This window comes from Pelophylax lessonae, assembly GCF_965119305.1.
Source record: "Pelophylax lessonae genome assembly, chromosome: 3".
Taxonomy (NCBI): domain Eukaryota; kingdom Metazoa; phylum Chordata; class Amphibia; order Anura; family Ranidae; genus Pelophylax; species Pelophylax lessonae.
Window position 1 is genome coordinate 656,847,470 of NC_138770.1, and position 27,326 is coordinate 656,874,795.

General features: G+C 46.4%; 1 protein-coding gene across 1 annotated transcript in view; it reads right to left on the reverse strand.

Annotated features, from left to right (window-relative positions):
- CLHC1 (clathrin heavy chain linker domain containing 1) overlaps positions 1 to 21,561 on the reverse strand; it is a 61,305-nt gene extending 39,744 nt beyond the window's left edge. The window contains exons 1-4 of the mRNA XM_082252622.1: positions 21,525 to 21,561; positions 13,024 to 13,231; positions 7,649 to 7,836; positions 802 to 941 (exon numbers count right to left, since the gene is read on the reverse strand). Of these exons, the coding sequence (XP_082108748.1) occupies positions 802 to 941; positions 7,649 to 7,836; positions 13,024 to 13,203 (508 nt within the window). The 5' untranslated portion in view covers positions 13,204 to 13,231; positions 21,525 to 21,561. The remainder of the gene's footprint in view (positions 1 to 801; positions 942 to 7,648; positions 7,837 to 13,023; positions 13,232 to 21,524) is intronic.
- Between the last annotated feature and the right edge of the window lie 5,765 nt (positions 21,562 to 27,326).

Genomic DNA, 27,326 nt, shown 5'->3' on the forward strand with positions numbered 1-27,326 from the left:
CTCCTGCTCGCAACAAACGTACAGTTACGGCGGTTCACGCAGGAGTGGCTGCCTCTGCCGCAGTACAACTGCAGGCGGGCGGTCGTAAAGTGGTTAAGCTCTGGGGAAAATGAGTGCAAAGTGTGTTATGTTTTGCACTGTAAATAACACACACCAATGTACTGTATATCCTGTTGTAAAGTGTTGCATTATATCATATTGCTTTATGAATAAAAGGTAATAAAATTATTTCTAACAAACATAACATCCTGTTAGCATTCCCCCCAAAACTAAAATATTGGTATTAGATATTTTTTTTTTTGTGCTGCATAGTTACTCGTTACTATTATAAAAATTACCACTGCCAGAACAGTAGATGGCAGGTTTCATGAAGCTCAAAACATGTGTATTATCAGCGCGTACGAAAATAAATGCTACTGTATGCATAAATAAAAGCATTTGAAATAAAAAACAATATGATGTTCAAACTTTTGACTTCTTTCTTTAATAACTACATAACACAGTACTTGTACTTTTACTTTCAGTGCTTGAGTAGCAAAATTTTTAAAGAAACTACTTGCAATACTTAAGTACAAAAAATGTTGAATACTTTAGTACTTCTACTCAAGTCACTTTTTGATCGAGCACTTCCACTTCTACTCAAGTATGGGTTTCGAGTACTTTATACAACTCTGGCAAGGTCTAGCCATTTGGGAATGCCAAGTGAAAGTCCTGTGACAGAGGGTGTTCAAGAACCAAGTTCTGAGCGCAGGAGCAAGGTGCCAAGCAGCACATAATTTTCTTTTGGCCCATGGACCATACCTGGGATCAGAGCGGAGGGGTTTATTTCCTCCTTTTCAGGTAATTTCTCTTTTACTGGAGGGCTCTTCACGCTATTTTGTCGGAGCGGTTTAAGCAATTCCTGTTCAATCCTATGAGAGTCCTGATTAATTAATTCAATCCTAAGAAAAAAAAAATCGTGTTATATCAGATGAATGTAGATGGAAAAGGAAAGGGTAAGGTGATGGGATGAAAAGTTACAAACTAAGTATGTGCGTTAAAGGGTAACTAGCGTAAACAATTGTGACACAAATCATATTGTAATTGAATGTTAAAATGACCTTTCCTTTTCAATCTGCAGCTGTTGTAATTTTCTGAAAATGCAATATGGCCATCTGGAGCTGTTCTGTACACAGAATGTATACTGACCACCCCCCAGAAACATAATTTCCTGCTTGTGTGATTGGCTCACCAATTTTCCCAGACGTCTGCCTAAGATACAAGTCAGATTTCTGGCATCCACCGCAAAAAAAATGTCATTTTTGGTGAGATACTCCCAATAAGAACATGTCTAAAGGGATGCAGGTCAAGCAGATTTCCTCATTAGAGCTCTGCAGCTGCCACAGCTGATAGATAATTATGAAACCACTCCCATTAGACCCACTCAGCACAGAGGAACACACAATGATTTCTTTAGAATAATAAAAATGTAGGAATCTGCAACAAAGTTTGTTATAATCCTTGTAATGTACAGAGATCACCCAGAGGGGAATGTGTTTTCCTCAACAAAAGTTGAGTTACGCTTTGAAGGGATTGATCATGCATTCTTATACAATGAACTTAGTAAGACTATCCATTTACCAGTTCAGTACTTGGTAGATTCTTACTAGCAGTGGCGTCCGGCCCCCTAATCTACATGCGGGGTGCCAGACGCATGGAGTTCAATGGGGCTTTTTTTTTTTTTTTTAGCCATGTGAATAGAGCCAGAGGCTCTCACAGGCTAAAAAAAAGGGTGGGCTCGGGGCCCCGAGCCCACCCACTTGTGTGACAATAGCGAATGAATATTTGCTATTGTCACACGGATCCGCCTCCTGGCCAATCAGGAAGAGGGTCTTGAGACATGTTTCCTGATTGGCCAAAAGTAGAAGCCATGCCATTGGGCATGGGGGAGGAGACGCTTCTACTGAGGGGGAAGAAGCCGAAGCTGAAGCTGCCGCCGCCACCACCGCTGAGGGTGAGTGAGTCGTGGGGGGGGGGGGGTCCGGGGTCCTGGGGGGGCCCATGGTCCTGGTGTGCGGCCTTGTGGGGGCCGGGGGGGGGGGTATGGTGCAGTCCGTCTGCCGTTCCCCCCTGGCTCATGGAGCACCAGCCGCCACTGCTTACTATTATGACTTTTTCACCATTTTGTTTTGATTTCTGTGTAAGTATCTTTCTGTTGGGAAAAAAACATTAAATTGTAAGAGTCCATTCACACTGCCGCGACTTGTGAGGCGACTTGTGTGCCCTCAAGTCGCCCCAAGTCGCTTGACATAACAAAAGCAATGTTAATCAATGAGTGCCGTCTTAATTGGCACTACTGAAGTCGCTCCGACTTCTGAAAAGGGTCCTGTACTACTTTGAGGCGACTTGTGATCCGACTGTCCCATAGACTTCAATGGGAGTCGTCTCCTTATCTTATTTGACGCGACTTGTGATCCGACTTTCCATTAAAATGGTCCTGAACCAGAAAAAAATATCATTTTTCTTATAATTTTTAGTAGCACAGGCATATGGCTCCGCTCCACATGGGGGTTTTTGTTGCAGGCATTTATCGGGCATTTTTTGGGCGTCTTTGGAGGCAGGCTCCTGGACGAGCGAAGTAGCCCTACGTCGATTTGCCCAGGAAAGCCAGACTGCCGCAGTAAATAGTCGTGCGGCAGTCAGCAAGTGGTTAACCACCTGCCGACCACTCACAGTAAATATACACCAAGCAGGCAGCAAGTAAAGGCACAGTTACATACTGTACATGACCTGCTCTCAGGGCCGGCGCTACCTATAAGGCGACCCAGGCAGTCGTCTAGGGCGCAACTCAGCAGGGGGCACCAGCATCCTGCCTGCTGCACGGTGCACCCGGTCCCGGTATCAGTATGGACCGGTGGGTGCGGTGCGGGCGGCGCCCCTCATGCTGTGTTGTGCCACCAGTGCCAGCGCCCGCCCGGGCGCTTTTGAGCTGAGTGACAGTTTGAGTCTCTCTCGGGGCCGAGCGCCGGGCTCCAGCCTCCAGCGTTTGAAATCTTCCTAGATCAGCGGTGGGGCAGCGCATGCGCATTCCCCTGCCGACGACGTCAGCCGGCGGGGGAGACCTAATGCGTATGCGCAAGTCAGGACAGCGGGACAGTTTGACTCAGCGCCGATCACCGACTCCGCCAGGTAAGTTGGACTTGTCACCACTCACTGTCTGAAGGGGTTTTAACCCCTTCAACTTGGGAATGTTTTATGTCCGAAAAAAATCGGCTGCAGCTTTGCTAACCATATCAATGTATCTGAGTGTTTCATATGGAGACTCAGACACTGAAACATTATGTAAGGATTGGAAGCTGCTGACTGCATCAATTGCTTCATCCACTTACCTGCCTGCCTGCCTGCCTGCCTGCCTGATGCAAATAAAAATATAAAAATCAATGCCCCCATCCCAGCCAGTGTCATTAGTACTGTGTCACTGAACTGTATTATCACTGATCACTGTATTAGTGTCACTAGCGATGTCAGTGTAAGTTACCACAGTCCCACTATAATTCACTGATCACCGCCATTACAGTATAGCGTCTATAGCAGGCATGTCCAATCTGCGGCCCGGGGGCCGCATGCGGCTCAGAACCGCAGGCAATGCGGCCCACTGCCTCCTGACAATTTATTTTTTTTTGCTGGGGAGGAAGGAAGTCAAGTTGGGGGAACAGCCACAGCTGCTTCCAACTAACTGTAGGCAGAGGCTGCCTCCGAAGGGATCATCCTCTAATTGTGTTAAATTAGTGCTGGGGGCGGCAGCGCGGGAAGGGTGCGGCAGCGTTTTATTACTTATATACCTTAACTATAGTATATATTTTATATGCGGCCAGAGAAAATTTCTCTACACTCAATGTGGCCCAGAGAAGTCAAAAGGTTGGACACCCATGGTCTATAGCTACGCAAGGCTGGGTTCACACTTGTGCGATCACAGATATCGCATGTGATTTGCGATGCAAATTCAGCCATAAAAACTGTATGGTTAAAGTCGCATTCGCACATAGATGATGTAGGATCCTTTTTTTGGTCCACACTGGAATCGGATCGCATGGGTGTTTACACCTATTCAATCCGATTCCTACACCATTTTATAGTTGGCACTGCGATCTGCAAATGGATCTGGGGGTGTCATTAACTTTACAGTGACACCCACAGCAGTTCACAGATATCAGTGCGAACAGCCGGCGATTCAGGTGTGATGCGGGAACCGCGCTGGTTCCCGCATCACACAACTGTGAACCTAGCTTAAATTCCAGTATATATATATACAGTGGTGGGATTCAGCCGGTTCGCACCGGTTCCATAGAACCGGTTGCTAACTTTCTGCAAGTTCGCAGAACCGGCTGAATCCCTCTGCGCGTCTGAGGACGCGCAGGACAATTGAATGTCCCGCGCTCGGGCAGACGTGGCGCCACGGCCCGCCCATTCTGTGACAATAGCGAATGAGAATTCGCTATTGTCACATGATCCTCCTCCTGGCCAATCAGGGAGCGGGTCCTCCCGCTTCCTGATTGGCCGAAAGGCAAACACCGTGCCGTTGGACGAGAAGGAGGCTCCGCAGGAGGACTCGGAGACGCGGGGAGCCGACTGCGAGACCTTCCGTGAGGTAAGTGCATGGGTCTCGCGGGGGGGGTCGCTGGCACTCTGCAATTGGGGGCAATGTTGTGGCTGGCACTCTGCAATTGGGGGCAATGCTGTGGCTGGCGCTCTGCAATTGGGGGCAATGCTGTGGCTGGCGCTCTGCAATTGGGGGCAATGTTGTGGCTGGCGCTCTGCAATTGGGGGCAATGCTGTGGCTGGCGCTCTGCAATTGGGGGCAATGTTGTGGCTGGCACTCTGCAATTGGGGGCAATGTTGTGGCTGGCGCTCTGCAATTGGGGGCAATGCTGTGGCTGGCGCTCTGCAATTGGGGGCAATGTTGTGGCTGGCACTCTGCAATTGGGGGCAATGTTGTGGCTGGCGCTCTGCAATTGGGGGCAATGCTGTGGCTGGCATTATGCAATTGGGGGCAATGTTGTGGCTGGCGTTATGCAATTGGGGGCAATGTTGTGGCTGGCACTCTGCAATTGGGGGCAATGCTGTGGCTGGCGCTCTGCAATTGGGGGCAATGCTGTGGCTGGCGCTCTGCAATTGGGGGCAATGTTGTGGCTGGCGCTCTGCAATTGGGGGCAATGTTGTGGCTGGCGTTATGCAATTGGGGGCAATGTTGTGGCTGGCACTCTGCAATTGGGGGCAATGTTGTGGCTGGCACTCTGCAATTGGGGGCAATGTTGTGGCTGGCACTCTGCAATTGGGGGCAATGCTGTAGCTGGCGCTCTGCAATTGGGGGCAATGTTGTGGCTGGCACTCTGCAATTGGGGGCAATGCTGTGGCTGGCGCTCTGCAATTGGAGGCAATGTTGTGGCTGGCGCTCTGCAATTTGGGGCAATGTTGTGGCTGGCGCTCTGCAATTGGGGGCAATGCTGTGGCTGGCGTTATGCAATTGGGGGCAATGCTGTGGCTGGCGTTATGCAATTGGGCACAATGTTGTGGCTGGCGTTATGCAATTGGGCACAATGTTGTGGCTGGCGTTATGCAATTGGGGGCAATGTTGTGGCTGGCGCTCTGCAATTGGGGGCAATGTTGTGGCTGGCACTCTGCAATTGGGGGCAATGCTGTGGCTGGCGCTCTGCAATTGGAGGCAATGTTGTGGCTGGCGCTCTGCAATTTGGGGCAATGTTGTGGCTGGCGCTCTGCAATTGGGGGGCAATGCTGTGGCTGGCGTTATGCAATTGGGGGCAATGCTGTGGCTGGCGTTATGCAATTGGGGACAATGTTGTGGCTGGCGTTATGCAATTGGGGGCAATGTTGTGGCTGGCACTCTGCAATTGGGGGCAATGCTGTGGCTGGCGCTCTGCAATTGGGGGCAATGCTGTGGCTGGCGCTCTGCAATTGGGGGCAATGTTGTGGCTGGCGCTCTGCAATTGGGGGCAATGTTGTGGCTGGCGCTCTGCAATTGGGGGCAATGTTGTGGCTGGCGCTCTGCAATGATTGGGGGCAATGCTGTGGCCACTGTGCATTGAAAGGGGGGCACGCTGGTCTCTCTGCATTGAAAGGGGGGCACGCTGGTCACTGTGCATTGAAAGGGGGGCACGCAGCGCTGGTCACTGTGCATTGAAAGGGGGGCACGCAGCGCTGGTCACTGTGCATTGAAAGGGGGGCACGCTGGTCACTGTGCATTGAAAGGGGGGCACGCTGGTCACTGTGCATTGAAGGGGGGGCACGCTGGTCACTGTGCATTGAAAGGGGGGCACGCTGGTCACTGTGCATTGAAAGGGGGCACGCTGGTCTCTCTGCATTGAAAGGGGGGCACGCTGGTCTCTCTGCATTGAAAGGGGGGCACGCTGGTCTCTCTGCATTGAAAGGGGGGCACGCTGGTCACTGTGCATTAAAGGGGGCATGTACACTGGTCACTGTGCATTGAAAGGGGGCACGCTGGTCACAGTGCATTGAAAGGGGGCACGCTGGTCTCTCTGCATTGAAAGGGGGAACGCTGGTCACTGTGCATTGAAAGGGGGCACGCTGGTCATTCTGCTGGGAAAGTCGGAACTGGTTACTAAAATTTTTGAATCCCACCACTGTATATATATATATATATATATACCAGAGTTTGTAGCCTCTATAACTTTCACACAAATCAATAAATATACACTTATTGGGATTTTTTTTTTTTTTTTACTAAAGACATGTGGCAGAATACATTTTGGCCTAAATTTATGAAGAAATTAGATTTTTTTTTATTTTATATCTTTTTCTTTTATAACAAAAAGTAGAAAATATTTTTTTTTGTTTTTAATTTTTTTTTGGTCTTTTTTTGTTTAGGTTTGGTTTCCATTGATGCGACATAGGATCCGACTTGTGAGTCCCCAAATCAGACGACATGTAAAATTCAATGTTTTTCTATGAGAGCCGTCTTAAAATGATTGTAAAGTCTGTTCTTTTTTTCTATTAAAATAACAAACTTTTTATACTTACCTCTTGTCAGTTGGTTTTGCACAGAGCAGCCCTGATCCTCCTCTTCTTGGGTCCCTGGCCTGCTCTCCTGGTCCCTCCCTCCTGCTGAGTGCCCCCACAGCAAGCAGCTAGCTATGGGGACACCCGAGCCGAGCTGCAGTCCATGTATCCATTCAGACACGGAGCTGCGCTTTGGACCTGCCCCCTCTCTCTCCTGATTGGCTAACTGAGTTTGATTGACAGCAGTGTGTGGAGAGAGAGTCCTGGATGGCTGAAGCACTTATGGATATTGCTGGATTGAGGGGGCTCAGGTAAGTATTAGGGGGGCTGCTACACACAGAAGGCTTTTTATCTTAATGCATGGAATACATTAAGGTAAAACCTTCAGACTTTATAACCCCTTTAACGGATACTACACAGGTCTGTCTGTGGTTCCTGCACTACTTTGGCATGACTTTGATACACAATTATGATTCAATGCCACAGAGTGTAAAAAGTCGCATCAGATTCCAAATTCCAAAGTTGCACTAAACGACTTTGGAGTCGGGCTAGTGTGAACTAAGCAAAAAATATCCCACCAGAGAGTGGGGGGGAAGAGGTAAGTATTCCATTGATAGACTTCTCATATCCTCACCTCTCTTCCAGCTCGGCGGCCCTCTTCCTGTAATACATAAGAGTGGTGGGCTCCGATGTCAGGCTCTTCAGCTTGGCCTGGAGATCGGTGGCATTGAGATCTCCTTTCCTCAGGGCCTCAATAAACTCGTCATATTCTTGCTTGATTGCAGTAAGAATGTCTGTATATTCTGTACAATGCTCAATTAACTGAAAGAAATGAGAGTGAGGTAACAGAAAAACCCTAGGTACAAAGGAGGATATGTATTTTGAAAATAAAGAAGACCTTCAGGCACCCCCCCTTCCCTGCCCCAATACAACAGGAGGAAACAGGAGGGTAGAGTACACGGGGGGTGCGGTGTGCAGGCAGGCACAGTACAGTGGTTAGGAAGGTACAGTACAAGGGCACAGTACAGGAGGGGCAGGAAGGTACAGTATGGGGGGGGGGGGGCAGGAGGGCACAGTACAGGAGGGGCAGGAGGTACAGTATGGGGGGGGGGGCAGGAAGGCACACTACAGGAGGGGCAGGAGGTACAGTATGGGGGGGGGGGAGGATGGTACAGTACAGGAGAGCACAGTACAGGAGGGGCAGGAGGTACAGTATGGGGAGGGGCAGGAGGGCACAGTACAGTGAATAGGAGGGTACAGTACAGGGGGAGGGTAAGTGGACATAGTACAGGGGGCAGGAGGGTACAGTATGGTGGGGCAGAGGGGCACAGTATAGTGGTTAGGAGGGTACAGTACATGGGGGGGGGGCCGTGTGCAGGAGGGCACAGTACAGCGGTTAGGAAGGTACAGTACAAAGGGCAGCAGTAGGGCATAGTACCGGAGGAGCAGGAAGGTACAGTATGGGGGAGGGCAGGAGGGCACAGTACAGGAGGGGCAGGAAGGTACAGTATGGGGGGGGTCAGGAGGGCACAGTACAGGAGAGGCAGGAAGGTACAGTATGGGGGGGAGCAGGAGGGCTCAGTACAGTGGTTAGGAGGAACAGTACAGGAGGGGCAGGAAGGTACAGTATGGGGGGGGGGGCAGAAGGGCACAGTATAGTGGTTAGGAGGGTACAGTACAGGGGGAAAGTAAGTGGACATAGTACAGGGGGCAGGAGGGTACAGTATAGGGGCAGTAAAGTATAATACAGATATGGTCTCCCCAAGCAGAGCTGCGCAGGGAAGCTGCTGTCACATATCTTACCTGTTCTGGCAGTCTGTCACTGGGCTATATCTACAACTGCAATGACATCTCCTCCCTCTACCTTCCCCTCCAGAGTTTCTGGCTCCCTTCTGGCACTTTGCAGGGGTTAAGGAAGAACCCCGAGGTGGAGCGTCTTACTACTGCTGCTGCTTGTGTGGGTGGAATGTGTACTGCGCCAATCACATTGGAGAAATAGGAGAGGAGAGTCAGCAGGGATTGGCGCAGTACACATCCTGCCCACACAAGCAGTAATAAGATGCTCCGCCTTGAGGTTCTTCGTTAGCCCCTAAAAAATTGGGGGTGGGGATGGGACTGGGAACCATGGGGGAGGGGAGAAGGAGGAAGGGAAAACAAGGGGGGAGTTGGTAGGAGATGAGGGATGGGTGGAGGAGGACTGGAGTGAAACTGGGGGATTTGCGCTGGAGTGAGGGAAGTAGGAGGAGAGACAAATAGATGAGGGTCAAGGGGGCTGGAGGGGGATGGGCAGGGATGGGCATGGGGAATACTGTTGGCTGATGAGGAATAGCCATAGTATAAAAAAAGCAAATGGTCTGGCTGGCAGGGAGGGTGAGATAGAGAGATCTCCATTGACTTGTAACGATTCAGTGTTGGGGGGTGTGCAGGGTGGGGGATTCTGACCATTTGCAATGTTTGTGTATGGGGGGGGGGGGACACACCTACGTGAAGGTGAAGTGCCTCTAGAGAAGAAGAGGGGGAGGGGGGAGTGAGGGAAAGTGAACTGGAGGGACAATTGTTGGGAAAGTATCAGGAAAAGAATTCCAGCCTGCAGGGGAGAAGAGGTTGTAAATTAGCAGGGCTGCTAGATGTTGGCAAACCGACTGGCTGGGAGGAGGTAGCGAGGGTTACCAATGATCTGACAGGAAAGCAGCGTGACAGGCAGAGACGGATGGATCTGTGTGAGGATAAAAGGGAGCGGGACGGCAGACATCCCAAGTCTTCCGCGGCGTGCGAGAGTCTCCCACAAGCAGGCTGCAGCTCCCTGACACCCGCAAGTGCCGGGCAATATCCCGGCTCTCTGTGTCAGCTGTCAGAATGGAGCCGATGCTTCCTGTATAGTTCTGGCTCCGTCCTGCCACATGCGGAGTGATATCAAATGCACTCCGCCTGTGAGGAGACCGAGAGATAAAGGAAGCATCGGCTCTGCATGCTTCCTCCAGCGCCGCTTCTAACACACTCCGCCAGCATTTCCCGCTAGCAGTACCAGCCAGTAGTACCAGCAAGCAGTACCCACAGCAGTACCAGCCAGTAGTACCCACAGCAGTACCAGCCAGCAGTACCCGCCATAAGTGCCCACCAGCAGTACCAGCCAGCAGTATCAGGCAGCAGTACCAGCCAGCAGTACCAGCCAGCAGTACCCACAGCAGTACCAGGCAGCAGTACCCACAGCAGTACCAGCCAGCAGTACCCGCCAGAAGTGCCCACCAGCAGTACCAGCCAGCAGTATCAGGCAGAAGTACCAGCCAGCAGTACCAGGCAGCAGTACCCACAGCAGTACCAGCCAGCAGTACCCACCAGCAGTACCAGCCAGCAGTACCCACCTGCAACCACCATCAGTACCAGCCAGCAGTACCCGCCAGCAGCACCCACCAGCAAAATGTTCCTTTAATATCTCTCAGAAGAAGTAAACCTCTGTATACTGATTGCATTTTATTTGATCGTCCTCTAGTTGTGTTAAATTGGTGGTGGGGGGGGGGCACCACCTACCTGAAATGAGTTTGCCACCCCCCTGAAATGAGTTTTTGCAGGTTGGGATGCCTGGGATGGGATAGTCTAATACAGGAGGTGTTACTGGCCAGATCACCAGGTGAAAACAGAGGGAAATAAGCCTAAAAAAAGAAAACGAATGTTGCCACCACATCTATTGATCGGTAAGCTGCAATATATAACATTGTTTTTATTGGGTTTAAGTATTTCCATGCAATTCTTTTAAAATCTGTGTGCAAATCATAAACAATTACAGAATAATAATCTTCACATCCATTTCTAACACAGGCGTTTCCTTCCTTTCTGTAAGCAGACTGGCCTTGTATATGGGAAGCATTTCTAGGTGTTGCTGCCATCTTGTGGACCATTAGGAAATAGCAACATGGTAGTAAGATGAAAAATAGAATTTTAGTGAAGCAGTACCACCTGTGTGAAAAGCCTCAGATGCAAGCTATAATTTCTTCTACTTTTTTTCTCACATGTGTATACAAAACGTAGCATTCAGAAATAAGGGTTTAAAGTGAAAAGCTGTCTACCTGTACTTAATTTTTATGTACATATGTTTTGATATGCAAATAGCAAGAAATAAAGACAGGCTAAAGCTGGATATACATTATACTATATGATTGTATAGACAATCACCTTTAACCATTTACTGATCACCCGCCGCAAATATACTGCGGCAGGCTGGCTCGGCTGCGCGAACCGCCGTACCTGTATGGCAGTTTGCAGGAGCCCCCCGTTAAGCAGTGGGGAAGCCGATCCACGGGGCCAGCGGCCACAATTTCCGACGGGCAACCGCGATTACTCCCAGTGGAGAGAGAGCGATGGTCGGCTGTTGTAAACAAAGCAGACCGTTGTTCTCTCTGGAATGAACACAGAGAGCCTATGTTCCTCCTATATAGGATCACAGGTCTCTGCGTTGATTCCACAAGCCCATCCCCCTCACAGTTAGAAAACACCCCCTAGGCTCACATTTAACCCTTTGATCGCCCATGAGTTAACCCCTTTCCTGCCACTGTCAATAATACAGTGACAGTGCATATTTGTAGCACTGATTACTGCAGTAATGTAACTAGTCCCCCCAAAAATGTGGAAAATGTCAGTTAGGGGTCTGATCTGTCCGCCACAATGTCGCAGTCCCGCTAAAGAAAAAAAAAAATCGCAGATCGCCGCCATTACTAGTTAAAAAAAACAATAAAAATTACATAAATCTTTCCTGTAGTGAGTAAACGCACTAACTTTTGCGCAAACCAATCAAAATACACTTATTGCGATTTTTTTTTTTACCAAAAATATATAGCAAAAAACAAATTTGCCTAAAATGTTAAAAATTTTTGATTTTTAAATTTTTTTTTGAGAATTTCATATAAAAGAATGTGAAAAATATTGTTATTTTTTCAAAATGTACGCTCTTTTTTTGTTTATAGCGCAAAAAATAAAAAAATCGCACAGGTGATCAAATACCACCAAAAGAAAGCTCTGTTTGTGGGGAAAAAAGGACGTCAATTTAGTTTGGGTACGGCGTTGCATGACCGCGCAATTGTCCATTAAGGTCACGCAGTGCCGAATCGCAAAATAGGGCCTGGTCATTGAGCAGCCAAATCCTCCGGTCTGAAAGTGGTTAAGGGTGCAAATCCTTCCGGTCCAGAAGTGGTAAATATGGGGGTAATGTGGAATGGCAATCGAGGCGCAATACATGGCTCGCCACATGGGATTGTGGCTGCCACGTTAGGATAATAAAGTTTTAAAAAAAAAATAAAAAATTTGAATATCTCTTTAAGCCGTGCGCGGCGCGCACGGGTCTTTCAGGCGGGAAAAATGTGACTTCGCGTCACATAGGCGGACACGTGACCTTCTAGAACCTTCCGTCACGTGGTCAAATAGGCCTATATAAGCGGCTGCGTGAGGGCTCCGGACACAGTTGGTCTAGTACAGCGTAGCGAGCTCCCCTCCCCCCCACCCGTCGGCTGCACTTTTATGTGGCTTGTCACCCTCATTATGAGGGGGGACTTCTGATTTATTTATTTATTTATTGATTCGCTTGAGTTTTTTATGACTAAGCGATAATTTTATTTTCATATTTATTTGGAGTTTGAATTTTTCAATATTTATTAGAATTTTTGAATTAATAAAGTCATTTGAGTTATTTATTTATTCAATTTATTTATTGATTTACTATTTATTTATGCCAATAAAAGTGCCGAGGTCATTTAACTACCAATGGAATTGTGTTGGGTCTTATTTTTAGAATAAGTGATATTTATATAATTGGTGCAGTCTACATTCCCATGTATGTCCCTTGCTAAAGAACATTATTATTTTTTTTTTTTTTCTTATCAAGTTGTTATTAGTAAACTTCCTTTTTAAAAACTGAGATTTGTGCAGACAAGAGTTTGAACCCTTCTCCTTCAGGGTTCATTCTTTGTGGTACCTTCAAAGTGGATTGAATTACCCCGAGCCAAGGGAATTCCTATTCACCTTATCGAAGACTTGTCCATAGATAACATAGTGCTGTTCAACATCCAACTGAAAAACAGCTGACAGTTTCTCATTCTCCGTCTTTATGAAGTCCTCAATGCTGAGCAGAAGCTTCTTATCCCTGCTACTGAGGATGGGCGGGAGGATCGGATTCTTGGATCTTCCAATAGAAGGATTCATTTTTGGTGCATGCAGTACTACTTATTACCTATGCCAAAAACAAAAGAAATGGTCCTACTACCAACATAATATACAGCATATGAAGGTTTGTAAAATCAATAAATAACATACAGGAGTAGGCGTGACTTTCATTTCCTTTGCCAGTTTGTACAGTCAAGTTTAAGGCCCCTTTCACACTTGTGCGACTTTTCATGTGATTTGGGACTGCAAAATCGCATGACAAGTCGTTCTCCATTATTTACAATGAGCCCCATTCATATCTGTGCGACTTGAAGCCGCACCGACTTCAAAGTAGTCCCTGCACTACTTTTGGCATGATTTTGATGCGTTTTGAGTAAAAGACATTATAAGCCCAGTCAATCTCGCATCAAAATCGCGGCAAAAAGTCACGTCAAAAATCGTGGTAAAATCACACGACTTTGAAGTCGCACAAGTGTGAAAGGGGCCAAGGCCTCTTGCGCACTGCAGCTTAAAAAAGCTCAGTACAGCTTTTTTTTTTTTTTCTGAGCTAAAATACAGCCCATCCATTGTAATGTGCCTGTGCACACAGGAGCGTAAATGAGCGCCGTGCATTCTTCAATAAGAACAAAATAGAAAAATCTGCATTTTTGGACAGTAATGTACGCCTAATGTGCGCAAATACGCGCGATTGCGAACAAATGGACGCATACGAATATACTGTGCTAATGTGCGAATACAAATGCTTATTTTGTGTATTTTACAAAAACGCGAGAACACATTTGCCCGAAAAGACGCGAATGCATATGCGTGAAAATGCGCGCATTTCAATTAGACAAATACGCCTGAAATTTACGGCTGAAAAAGGAGATGCTCAAACAGGAGTATCGTGTGTAAGAGGCCTTATAGTAAATGCTTCTCAATACCGGCATACCCCACTTTTAACCGCTTTACCCCCGCTCACATTGCTGCTACTGCGGCAATGTGGCTCGCTATCGTTATCGTAGACCTACGTCGCTGGACTCCTCCCCTTGTGGGCGGCGCGCGCGCGCCGCCGGAGGCTCGCTCCCGCTGTGTTCAGTCACAGCAGGAGTCGGGCCAGGGGAGTTAAAGTCGCACAGTGCCGAATCGCAAAAAGTGGCCTAGACGAAAGACAGCAAAATCCTCCGGTGGTAAAGTGGTTAAGTACACAATGGCACCAGAGCATGTATGTAAAATGAAAATGTACTTAAAATGAAGCAATACCTTTTTTCTCAATGCATATAAATACACGAACTCTATGGGAAATCTTGGTCAGCTTGACATGGCACTGCTCCCAAACCATAAGTGACAAGCACACCAAACTTGGGGAGCACATTAAGGGGACCCAGGACTGACATTAGATTACCTAGGCAAGCTGGCCAGCCACAAAATAGGATATGTTGTAGTCCTCTCAGTGCTCTCTAGGTTTGGTGTCCCTGTCACTTATGGTTTAGGAGCAGTGCCATGTCAAGCTGACCAAGATTTCCCATAGACGCCAATGTTAGGCAGGGAGTAGCGCCATGTCAAGCTGACCAAGCTGTGTCGGTACTTGCGAGTCTACGTAAAGTGAATGTATGTAAAACGGGGTATGCCTTTATTACTAAGACCCCTTGCACACTGCAGCTTAAAAATGCTCAGTACAGCTTTTTTTTATTTTTATGAGCTAAAATACAGCCCACTCATTCTAATGTGCCTATGAACACAGGCGCGTAAATAAGCGTCGCGTATTCTACAGTAAGAACAAAATAGAAAAATCTGCATTTTGGACAGTAATTTACGCCTAATGTGCGCATTTGTGCGCAAATGCGATCAAATGAACGCACACGATCATACTGTTGATCTGAAAAAATAATTTGCATATGCAGAGGTGCAAATTTACGCAAATTTGCGCAAAAATGTGCGCATTTCAATAAGACAAAAATTACGGCTGAAAAAGGAGATGCTCAAACAGGAGTATCGTGAGTAAGAGGCCTTATAGTAATCATCATCGATTAAAAAACAAAAACAAAAGAGACCCCAAGGCTTGTCAAATGGGTTTTTAAATGGGTTGCTTGGTAGGTGAGTAGCACCCTCCTAGCATAGGATGCTCCTTCTGTAGCCAAGGGAGCATTGATTGTCTATTCAGAGTTTCACAGGCAGGGAGTATGATTGCTTCCCTCTGCCTCAGAAAAAGCCTCCAGAAAATAGGGAGGGGGGTTCGAATGACCAGCTTGAATATTTACCATGGCCCAGCCAATCCCTGGAGAGGAGTGTCCAGTAGGTGGCTGGGGGGTGGTAAATAGCTTGAAGCCCTGGAGAGATTGTCCCTCTCCCCAGGAGGACCCCTTTTGGGTCCAAAGTCGCATGACAAGTCATACTACTGTGAATGGGGCCTATGTAAAAGTGTTACTAGACCCAGGAGCTTGCATTCAATATATCTGGTCTCCCACAGTACACAGAACATGGAAATGCAATTATTTTAGTAAATATAAACTGCTAAATGTGTGGGTAGGTGTGTACCGCGCTCAGGAAAAATTAAATAAATATTTATTAACTAAATTAGTGGTGAACTTAAATGCAGCTGTTCAAAATGGTAGTGACCAAATCTGTTAAAGTGCAGTGCAAATACAGCGCAAAGATAAGTGAAATAACTAATAACAATATTTTAAATTTTCTAGAATGCAGCTGTTCATAAATAGTGGTACCCAAAATTCATAAATATGAGAAAAATATATCACAGCGCAAACAATAATGTATGATAATAAAGTGATTACGTTCTACTTAAAAGACTCATAAAGTGCACCGTGCAATTGTGTGCAAAAATTGGGGTGTAGAAACCATATAGACATATACTATATAAATATAGTTAAAATATATAAATATAAAGTGCCAGTCCAGATGTAATAGTTGTTTAAGATCTCCGTAGATGATAAGATGTACACAGTCCCAAAAGATGTCTCACAAAGGTGCTGGAGTGCCAGGAAGAAAGTGCACAAAACATGCAATCTTTTGTGGTGCAGTGAGCCAGTGCCGGACCTCCCCCTTTGGGTGTTCACTTACCGGACAATGGTGACCCCTATGCTGTATAGCAATAGAGATCGACAAGGCTTATGTCCTAGTAAGGAACCGGCTATTACAACTCCTCCAAGGCGAATGTATCTCCACAGATGTAAATGCCCCGATACATGTTTTGGAGAAAAGGATGCTCATATAGTGTAAATCCGATAAAAGGTTTTTTATTGTGCAAAATATATATATATATATATATATAAATATATATATATATATATATATATATTCCGTTACACAGTTGTCACCATCCAAGATGGCTGAATACAGTTCCAAAAAGTCAGCTAATAAGAATTAGACGTAACTGTGATAATGATGAGGATTATGAAATCCAGGCTGACACGATCCTAAAGAGATTTGAAGAGAAGGGATACAAGATGAAGGCCTTGAAAAAACTAAAAGAAGAAGTCAAGAAATCCAACAGACAACAAATGTTGGAAACCCGCCCAAAAAATTCGGACAAACAGTATGGGACAGCTTTTATGACTGGTTTCTCTAGGCAACATAAACAACTAGAACACATAATAAAAAAACATTGGCATATTTTACAGAGAGACCCCATTCTTGAAAAAGTACTACCCAAAAAGCCTGTTTTTATCTACACAAAACCCACCACTTTGAGAAACAAACTAGCCAAGAATGTAGTAAACCCACCAAAAACTATGCAAACATTTTTAGATCAAACTGGTTTCTTCACATGTGGGCGTTGTGTAATATGTAAAACATCAAAACACAGAACCCGCAAAACCACACAATTCACATCCACTAGTAGAGGGAAAACTTTTAAAATAGATAAATTCATTTCGTGCATGTCTACCCACGTAACATATTTATTGGAGTGTCCATGTAAACTCCAATATGTGGGTCGTACAACCCGTGAGCTAAGGACACGTTTAAGGGAACATGTAACAAATATAAAAACCGGTTTCAGAAAACATAGTTTGTCTAACCATTTTAGAATGGTACATAACAAAGACCCCTCAGTTTTAAAATTTTGTGGGATTGACAGAGTTAAACCCAATTGGAGGGGAGGTAACATGAAACAGGGAATTTCACAGAATGAGGGCAAATGGATTTTTTTACTAAAAACTATGCAGCCTGAAGGATTGAATGTGGAATTTGACCTAAATTGCTTTCTGTCAAACTGGTAACACAAATTTCCAAATATGCTCCTTTACATTTTAGAATATTTTTAAATATTTTAAAATGATTTTTAATTAATTTTGGAATAATTATTAAATTTATAATCTTATTTTATTCGTATATATATTTTTTATATATTTTAGGTGTTTTAATAGGGATTTACAATGGAATATTTAATTAGTGTAATATCAATTTCCATTTAATATTCCATTCTTCTTCAATTGTCACATATTTGTATTAAAGAATGGAAATGTGTGTTACGAGGACCAAAAATCAACACACGTGGTGTCTTTTGGATGTCGATAATGTATGGTCGATTGTTGCCCCAAAAAACAAAAAAACCATTACTATATCTTTTGATAAGTATCCTGTTGTACATTTAAGCTGCATATTTGTAAAGCTTTGGCCCGTATTGTGACGAGGAAATAGAAATATGGCGGCTCCAGTACTTCCTGTTGGGTGGAGATGAAGCCACATACACCCATCAGGAACAGGAAGTTCGTCACTTGCTAATTAGATGGAGCAATACTTAAACACTGCCCATCGCCGCAGACCGGAAATACGTCTGTGAAAACGCCCGGAAGAGGAGGGCGAAACGCGTCGACGCACTTCCGGTCTACGTCCTAGCGATACGTCACTTCCGGTGCGGTGGAACGCACGCCGAAACCACGGGGCGTTCTAGCGGCACCTGCTACCAGGAAGGACGAGATTTTTAACCTATATGCCTTTTACTAAGCAACGAAATGTGAGTGTATTTTCATTATTTTGCACAATAAAAAACCTTTTATCGGATTTACACTATATGAGCATCCTTTTCTCCAAAACATGTATCGGGGCATTTACATCTGTGGAGATACATTCGCCTTGGAGGAGTTGTAATAGCCGGTTCCTTACTAGGACATAAGCCTTGTCGATCTCTATTGCTATACAGCATAGGGGTCACCATTGTCCGGTAAGTGAACACCCAAAGGGGGAGGTCCGGCACTGGCTCACTGCACCACAAAAGATTGCATGTTTTGTGCACTTTCTTCCTGGCACTCCAGCACCTTTGTGAGACATCTTTTGGGACTGTGTACATCTTATCATCTACGGAGATCTTAAACAACTATTACATCTGGACTGGCACTTTATATTTATATATTTTAACTATATTTATATAGTATATGTCTATATGGTTTCTACACCCCAATTTTTGCACACAATTGCACGGTGCACTTTATGAGTCTTTTAAGTAGAACGTAATCACTTTATTATCATACATTATTGTTTGCGCTGTGATATATTTTTCTCATATTTATGAATTTTGGGTACCACTATTTATGAACAGCTGCATTCTAGAAAATTTAAAATATTGTTATTAGTTATTTCACTTATCTTTGCGCTGTATTTGCACTGCACATAAACTGCTAAATACCTTTTCTCATCATCAGTATATAGCATTCTTGTGACTTCTATCAGTGTCTGGCTGAGCATTGGTTAAAGCTTGTAGGAGTTTTCATTCTCCTCTGAATTTCCTATGAGGCTTTAGGACCCCTGACCCTCTGTCTGGACATTGCTGATTGGCCCTGTGCTGATCACATGCACTCTCCCAGGAAAAAACTCTCTAGAAATGCACACTAAACAGAGCATTATGAGCTAAAGGGGGCCTCATATGTGGCTCCTGACATCCCTAAAGGACAGCATATAATGTTCAATATACTGTACACAATAGTGTCAAAAGTATTGGGACGCCTGCCTTTACACGCACATGAACTTTAATGGCATCCCAGTCTTAGTCTGTAGGGTTCAATATTGAGTTGGCCCACCCTTTGCAGGTATAACAGCTTCAACTCTTCTGGGAAGGCTGTCCACAAGGTTTAGGAGTGTGTCTATGGGAATGTTTGACCATTCTACCAGAAGTGCATTTGTGAGGTCAGACACTGATGTTGGAGAGAAGGCCTGGCTCGCAGTCTCCGCTCAAATTTATCCCAAAGGTGTTCTATCGGGTTAGGGAAAGGACTTTGTGTAGGCCAGTCAAGTTTCTCCACCCCCAACTCACTTATCCATGTCTTTATAAGCTTTGCTTTGAGCACTGGCACAAACCATTTGGTGGAGGGGAAATTATGGTGTGGGGTTGTTTTTCAGTGTTTGGGCTTGGCCCCTTATTTCCAGTGAAGGGAACTCTTAGGGTGTCAGCATTCCAAGACATTTTGTACAATTTCATGCTCCCAACTTTGTGGGAACAGTTTGGGGATGGCCCCTTCCTTCTCCAACATGAAATCGCACCAGTGCACAAAGCAAGGTCCATAAAGACATGGATCAGCGAGTTTGGGGTGCAGGAACTTGACTGGCCTGCACAGAGTCCTGACCTGCACAGAGTCCTGACCTCAACCCGATAGAACACCTTTAGGATGAATTAGAGCAGTGCCTGACCACACAAATGCGCTTCTGGAAGAATGGTCAAACATTCCCATAGACACACTCCTAAATCTTGTGAACAGCCTTCCCAGAAGAGTTATAGCTGCAAAGGGTGGGCTGCAACAGAACCACTGACCCACACTGTGTTTGTGGTCTTCTGTCAGTATACGGCTTACTTGCAATCATGAACATATATCCCAGATTTTCCCACCTGCCCTCATACAAAGCTAGCCAATAACTTAGCTTGTACGAGTTTTGGAACCTTCTCCTTTATTGAACAGTTTCACACTCAATTTATACATAGATGAGCATGTCCCCTTCCTGATCAAATTACTACACACAGGTCAGGGGTTACCTGATTACATTATCCTATGCAGATGAAATTGTATACAGAAACAGAATGAACCTGAACTAATTATCTGGCCATCTGGACAGAACCATGTGAGGTCATTAACATTTAACAATGGGACAGGCAAACTTAAAGCGGAGTTCCACCCGAAAATGAAAGTTCGTTCCATCTTCTTGGTTCGGGTCACCTGAAAAACAAATGGATAATCGCAATTTTTTATTTTTTTTTACTTACCTTGTTTAGAAGATAATATACTTACCTTACTTCCTCTTCCTCCCCTCGGCGGCCACGGCGAGTCGTCACTTTCTGGCTTGCAATGATTCCTGGGAGCGTCATCGCTCCCAGGAATCAAAGCCCCTGCACCGGCCCCGACGTCAGTTCCGGTGCGGGCGCCGTCATACCTTGCTAAACAGCTTCTGGGCATGCCCAGAAGCTGTGCAGGGAAGACGCTGCAGACCCGGAAGTGACGGCGGGGCCGGCACAGTGCATCGTGGGACCGAAGAGGACGCAGAAGAGGATCGCGCTGGCTTCAAGCTGCCCACACCTGAGATGGCAGCGCTGGAGAAGACATTTTCAAGGTAAGTATTTCTTCTTGCAGGTAAGTGCAACCCGGGACAGTTCAGAGGCTATCCATTGTGGAATGTACTAGCCCTGACTGTCCCGGGGGTATTTTTATGTATTTTTTTGTTTTTTAGGTGGAACTCCGCTTTAACACAATCCACATTCCATCTCCATAGATAGACAATAGGACAAGACTGCCAATGACAGTCTGTCTATCTACTTCATTGAAGTACATGGAATACACATCTAGGTGTCACAGACTCCATGGCAACAGGCCACAGGTCTCACAGTGCAAAGTGGGATCAAATCTCCACATTTCTTGAGAGACACCATTGACAAATATCACTCTCCCATCTGAAGCCATCATTACAGTACAGTACAGTTATGAAATAAAGATAAATTCTTACCTTTAAAATTGATTGCAGAGCGCCGCTATCTCCGGTGTGGGCATCTAAAGCCGCTGTGTCCCTCTTCCTGGTTCCTGGCTACCCAGAATTCTGATCGCAATCTCGCGAATGCGCAGTAGATTGCGATCGGCAATCAGAGTAGCGGCCGGCCGTTCCCATTGCATCCTGCGATTCATGATGCTCATCTCCCAGGACGCAAAAAATAATAATTATCTAATCCTTTTTCAGGTTTTTCTACTCTAACTGATGCTGCAAAGTTCATTTTTAGGGTGGAACTCCGCTTTAAGCTCTGGAGCAACTGCACCTGCAAAAGTGCACAGTCTATTTTCCTTTAGTAAATCAACCCCTTTGTGTGAGTCTAACTTCCATAACACAGCGACATTGGGCTACACACGCTGTACCCAATAAGAGTGCAGCATCCCTGGCCTGTTACTTACCTTACCTTGGGAGGATGAGCCAGGCAGGTCAGAGGTCTCACACTGCTGCTGTTCTCCACTGCAGAGTTCTCCATAGGCCTTGAATAGCAGTCCTAGACAAAGTTGGAAAGACACAAATCAAATAAAGGATCCTACAATTAGGAAATACTCCCTTCTCTACTAGAGTGCTCACCATTAGCTGTGCCATATAATGTTGAAGACTTTTCTAGGTTAGCTCGTCTGCAATGGCTGGTGACAAGTCTCAGAATCATATTAGGGGGCGGAGTCAGTGGGCTTTTGTTTGCATCAGATGGGTTTGGAGAACATTTAAAGCGGACCTTTACCCTCTTCCTCAAGTTCCTTTTATTCTACCCCTGCTCCCATCCTGCAGACGTATTGGCTTTTTTTTGGTTGTTTTTATTTGTTTACCTTAGAAAAAAGTCCGACCCCTCCTCCCCATGCGCACCATTCGTGTTAGGTGACTGATGCGCATCCTGCCTGCTGTGCTTCCTGAGATATGCAGGTCACATATCCTGGGAGGCTTAGCTGTCCATTCAAAGAAAGGAGGAGGGGGCGGGCCTGAGGGCGTGTCATCAAGAGGCTTGCCCGCTGAACCCTGAAGAGGTCCTCTTTAAAGTTTAAATTAACCACTTTAAGACCGGAAGGATTTCCCCCCTTAATGACCAGGTAAATACCACAAACGCTTACTGTACAAACTAAGGAAGGTAGGTATGGACCATAAGGTGAGTAGCTGGATAGAGAACTGGCTCCAGGGGAGAGTACAGAGGGTGGTGATTAATGGGGAGTACTCGGAATGGGCGGGTGTGGAAAGTGGGGTCCCCCAGGGTTCTGTCCTGGGGCCAATTCTGTTTAATTTATTCATAAATGATCTAGAGGAGGGGATATCTGGTACAATCTCAGTATTTGCGGATGATACTAAACTAAGCATGCCAATATCTTCTATGCAGGATGTGGAAACCTTACAAGCGGACCTGAACAAAATAATGGGGTGGGCAACTACATGGCAGATGAGGTTTAATGTTGAAAAATGTAAAGTAATGCACTTGGGTGCCAGAAACCAGAAAGCAAGCTACTCACTGGGGGGGGGGGACCTCTGGGTGAGTCTAGGATGGAAAAGGACCTGGGGGTACTGGTAGACAACAGGCTTGGCAGTGGCATGCAATGCCAAGCCGCCGCAAGCAAAGCCAACAGAATACTGGCATGTATAAAAAAGGGGATTCACTCCAGAAATAAAGAGATTATTCTCCCACTCTACAAGACTCTGGTCCGGCCACATCTGGAGTATTCCGTCCAGTTCTGGGCACCGGTCCTCAGGAAGGATGTGCTGGAACTGGAGAAAGTCCAGAGAAGGGCAACAAAAATAATTAGGGGAATGGAGGACATCAGCTATGAGGAAAGACTACAAGCACTGAACCTATTCTCTCTGGAGAAGAGACGATTGAGGGGGGATATGATATCAATGTACAAATACTGTACTGGTGACCCTAGCATATGGAAAAACCTATTCAGAGAAAGGGAATACAATAAGACACCTGACCACTTACTAAAACTAGAGAAAAGGCGGTTTAACCTTAAAGTACATAGGGGGTTCTTTACTGTCAGAGCAGTGGGGATGTGGAATTCTCTTCCACAAGCAGTGGTATCAGCAGGGAGCATCGATAGTTTCAAAAAACTATTAGATGGGCACCTTAAAGACCACAACATACAGGGGTATACAATGTACGGTTAAAAGCAAACACACACACATCATAGGTTGAACTGGATGGACTAATGTCTTTTTTCAACCTCACTAACTATGTGGGTAACCTTTGCCGGTTGCAGGGGTCCGCCATCAATCGCCTCGATAACTTGTGGAGAAACACGAGGCTGCACGGGCATGGAATTTGCAGTAGCAAACGTACGGTCAATAAAATAACCGCCAGCACTGGAGTCTACCAACTCCTGAGTAACCACCAAACCTGCTGCCCAGGAGAGGACAACTGTAATTAGCGGTTTTTAATTTTATGGGAAACCTGGGACGAGGAAATTCCACCTAAAATCTGCCCCTGACAGGACCTTAGGTCCCAGCGTTTCCCGGATGGGTCGGACAAGATTTCAGGAAATGCCCACCAAGACAGCAATACAGGCACCGGCCCTCCCTCCTCCTCTCCTCCTAAAGGCCCGCTCAGCCTCAAAAAGGTGAGTGAACTCCAGCTGCATGGGTTCACAGCCAGATGTACCATCCCCAGGAGGCATGGGTGTGAGGGAGAAATGGGTGGGAAAGAAAACGTAGAAGCCAATCTGGTAGGAGGCCTCCGCAGGTGCTCCTTAAATGATGGTCTCTCCCTGAGCCTGGTATTGCTCAAAATCAGGAAGAAAATGAGAGCCTCAAGCTTGTCAGGGAGATCCTTGGCAGCAATCTCTTCCTTCAATGCATCGGAGAGACCATGAGAGAAGACAGCCACCAGAGCCTCTTTATTCCAGCCCACCTCTGCTGCCAGGGGATGAAATTCAATGGCATACTCGGCAAAGGTTCATATACCCTGTTGAATGGACAGGAGCAGCTTTGCAGCAGAGGCAGAGCAAGCAGGCATATTGAATAACCTACGAAAGGAGGATAACAAAACTTGGGTAATCGAGTATCACAGGATTATCGTTCTCCCATAAGGAATTCACCCAAGCCAAGGCCTTGTCCGAGAGCAACGAGATTAGGAAGCCCACCTTGGACCTGTCAGAAGGAAACGCCTGAGGAACCATCTCATAATAAATGCCCACTTGGTTTAGGAAGCCCCTACAATGACTCTGTTCACCCCCCATAGCGCTGCGAAAGGGGGGCTGAACCAGTCATCCCTTTGGTAACAGCGACTCCAGCTGCAACTGCAGGAGCAGCAACAGGAGCAGCAGCAGGAGCAGCAGCAGGTGCAACAACAGGAGGAACCACCGGCCTAGCAGCACCAGGAGCAAGGTAGGCTGTGCTTGCAAGCTAACTAACCCAAAAGGTGATCTTATTGATCGAGCCTGGTAACCAGCATGGGGAGCGTAGGGGCACCTCCATCATCAGGATTCATGGCCCTTGTGTACTGTCAGGGTACCAGGAAACCAGACCATATGGAGATGCAGGTAAAATAAAGCAGTTTATTAAAGAAAACAACAAAAAATGCACAGCAAGAGTGAGGAAGTGAGAGCAGGAACAAGCCTGGGTCGAGTCCAGAAGCAGGTAGTCATTAAAGCCGGAGTCGAGTCCAGAAGCGGGTAGTCTGTCGATGCCGGATCGTCTGCCGCTGCAGGGTCGAGAGCCAGGAGAGTCGTCAGCCAAGCCAGGTCATACACGGAGGAACACAGAGAACAGAAAACTGCTAGCAGAGATGCACCTTGGAGCACAAACACAAGGGCAAGGACTCCAACCCATAAGGTGACAGATATAGTCAGGTGTGCAGCATCATCACTATGCGACACCCAGGCAGCAAGCAAGTGATGATGCAATCAGAGTTTATAAGAGGCAGCGATCTGCATATGTCCAAGATGGCTGCCAACAGGATGGCAAGGTAAGACCTTGACAGCAGGTCTCTAGTACCTCCCCCTGGATCTGGAGGTTTGGAGAAACTTCTAGAAGTTAGTGGACAGAGACCAGGAGGGCTGATCTGCATACTTGAGGGAATTTGGCCAATCCCCTGGCAGAATTTCATGGTGAAGCCATGCTAACAGGAGAGACAAGTGGAAGATGGAGCGCTGAGGCCTAGGAGGGGACACCTGTATCTGTAGGGGGGGGGGGGGCTCTGCCTCTGCCTGTAGGCTGAGCTTGGTTGGCTTGGGAAGATCCTATCAGCGTCTCGGTTTGAGGAGGAATCTTGCCTAAGGAGCAGCAGGGAGCAAACAGGACAGTGTGAGTACATCAGCACACCCGGGGATTTACAAGAGGAGAGACTGCCACATGTAGCCAGCTTTCAGGAGGACAGCGCTGTACTTAACCGATCCTATCCCTTGCCCTGGGAGATCTTTAGAGCAGCCAGAGGGTCTGGTGGGCAAGCAGCCAGGAGGGCTGGTAGTTCCTGCAGGCAGTAGAGCTTGGAGCAGTTTCTACAGTGGGGTTGGAGATACTCCTGAATGCAACTTACAACACACAGCTATTTTCTAAAGGGACTGAGAGATCCTAGTCCTTAATGGGCTTTTGATCACCAAAAGACTTTCAAAGTCAAGAAAGGAGGATAGTTCATGATCTTGTACATAGGAAGGAAGTTGTCCCTGTGTATTGTTTCAGTCACGCTGGGCATCCCATAATTCCTACAACCCATCCAAGTTATCACCCCTAATAAAACAACAAAACCAAATTCAGAGATTGTTTCTTGTTGCCTGGCTGTGCAGGAAGAGGGGAAACCAGTTACCAGGAGCCCCTGGGGGGGGTAGTGCTACAACTTTTCAAGCGGAGCTCCAGGCTTGTGCATAAAAAATTAAAAGTCAGCAGCTACAAAAATTGTAGCTGCTGACTTTTTATTGTTTGGACACTCAACTATCCAGGAAATCCTGCGGTGTCTTCACCCAAGCCATGTTTTCAATTGGCTCTCGGGTGCTGCCACTGCCATTTGTTGTAAGGCAAACCCGGCAGTGAAGCTTTGCGGCTTCACAATTGGTTCCCTACTGCGCATGCGCGAAGTGCGTGGCGCTTTGTGAATGGTCCGGCAGTGTAGGAAGAGGGCGGCCAAACTTCACGGTGACTTTGCTGTGGAGAAGTTACCAGGAAGTGGGAGCGGGTTCCTGTCAAAACCAGGTACCCTCTTCCTACCCCTCCCCCCTGAAAGGTGCCAAACCTGGCAGCGGAGAGGGGGCAAACAAGCACATCTTCCCCTTTTGGGTGGAGCTCCGCTTTAAGTTGCAATATATTATATTTTTGGGTTTAGATATACAGTACATTTTACACTTCTAAACATTATTGAGATAACATAGCAGCCGATCCTGTACATTTTCAGGCAGCCAGGCATGTATGATTTGCATGCAACAATGCAAAAGATTTCATATTTTCCAAATACATTACAGTTTTTCTAATAGCGTACCAGCTAAATAGGTTTTATTTGGCATGTAGTATTCTGGTACATTTGAAGGGTTTTCAACCAGCGCAGGATGGGGTTGTGAGATGAAGCTCATAAAGTTTCAGGAGCCATGCTGGCTTTCAGTACCCCTGTCTCTGATCAGTATCTATATTGCCCTTGTATTAAAACTAACATGTAGAATATACTGTATACAGGACACACCCACATATAAATATATATTTGTTTTCCCTCAACCAGGGTTCCTCCAGAGGTTGCTAGGGATTCCTTGAGCAACTTCTGACTATCAGATAAGTAACCACTGACACCAATGATTAGCTAAAAATATGTCATTCTTCCAACTGACCACCAATGTAATTGGGACCTTCTCTCAATGACTCTTCCAATTGTCACCAATGTCACTGATCACCAGTGCAAGGGAGCATCCCACTGACCACCAATGTAAAGCAGCATCTCATTGACACCAATGTAAGGGAGCGACTCACTAGTCACCAATGTACAGGAGAATCCCACTGGTCAACAGTGGAAGGGAGCATCTCAGTAACCTTAAATGTAAGGAAGCATCTCACTGGCTATCAATGTAATAAAACGTCTCACTGGCTATTCCTGGGTATATCCCTCAATCTCAAGAGCTCCCAGGTGTGCCAATAAACTCAAGACTTCCCAGGTGTTTCCTTCACCCCCAAGGGTTTTCAGGTATGTCCCTTAATACCAAGAGTTCCCAGGTGTGCCCCTAACCTCAAGAGTTCCCAGGTGTGCCCCTAACCTCAAGACTTCCCAG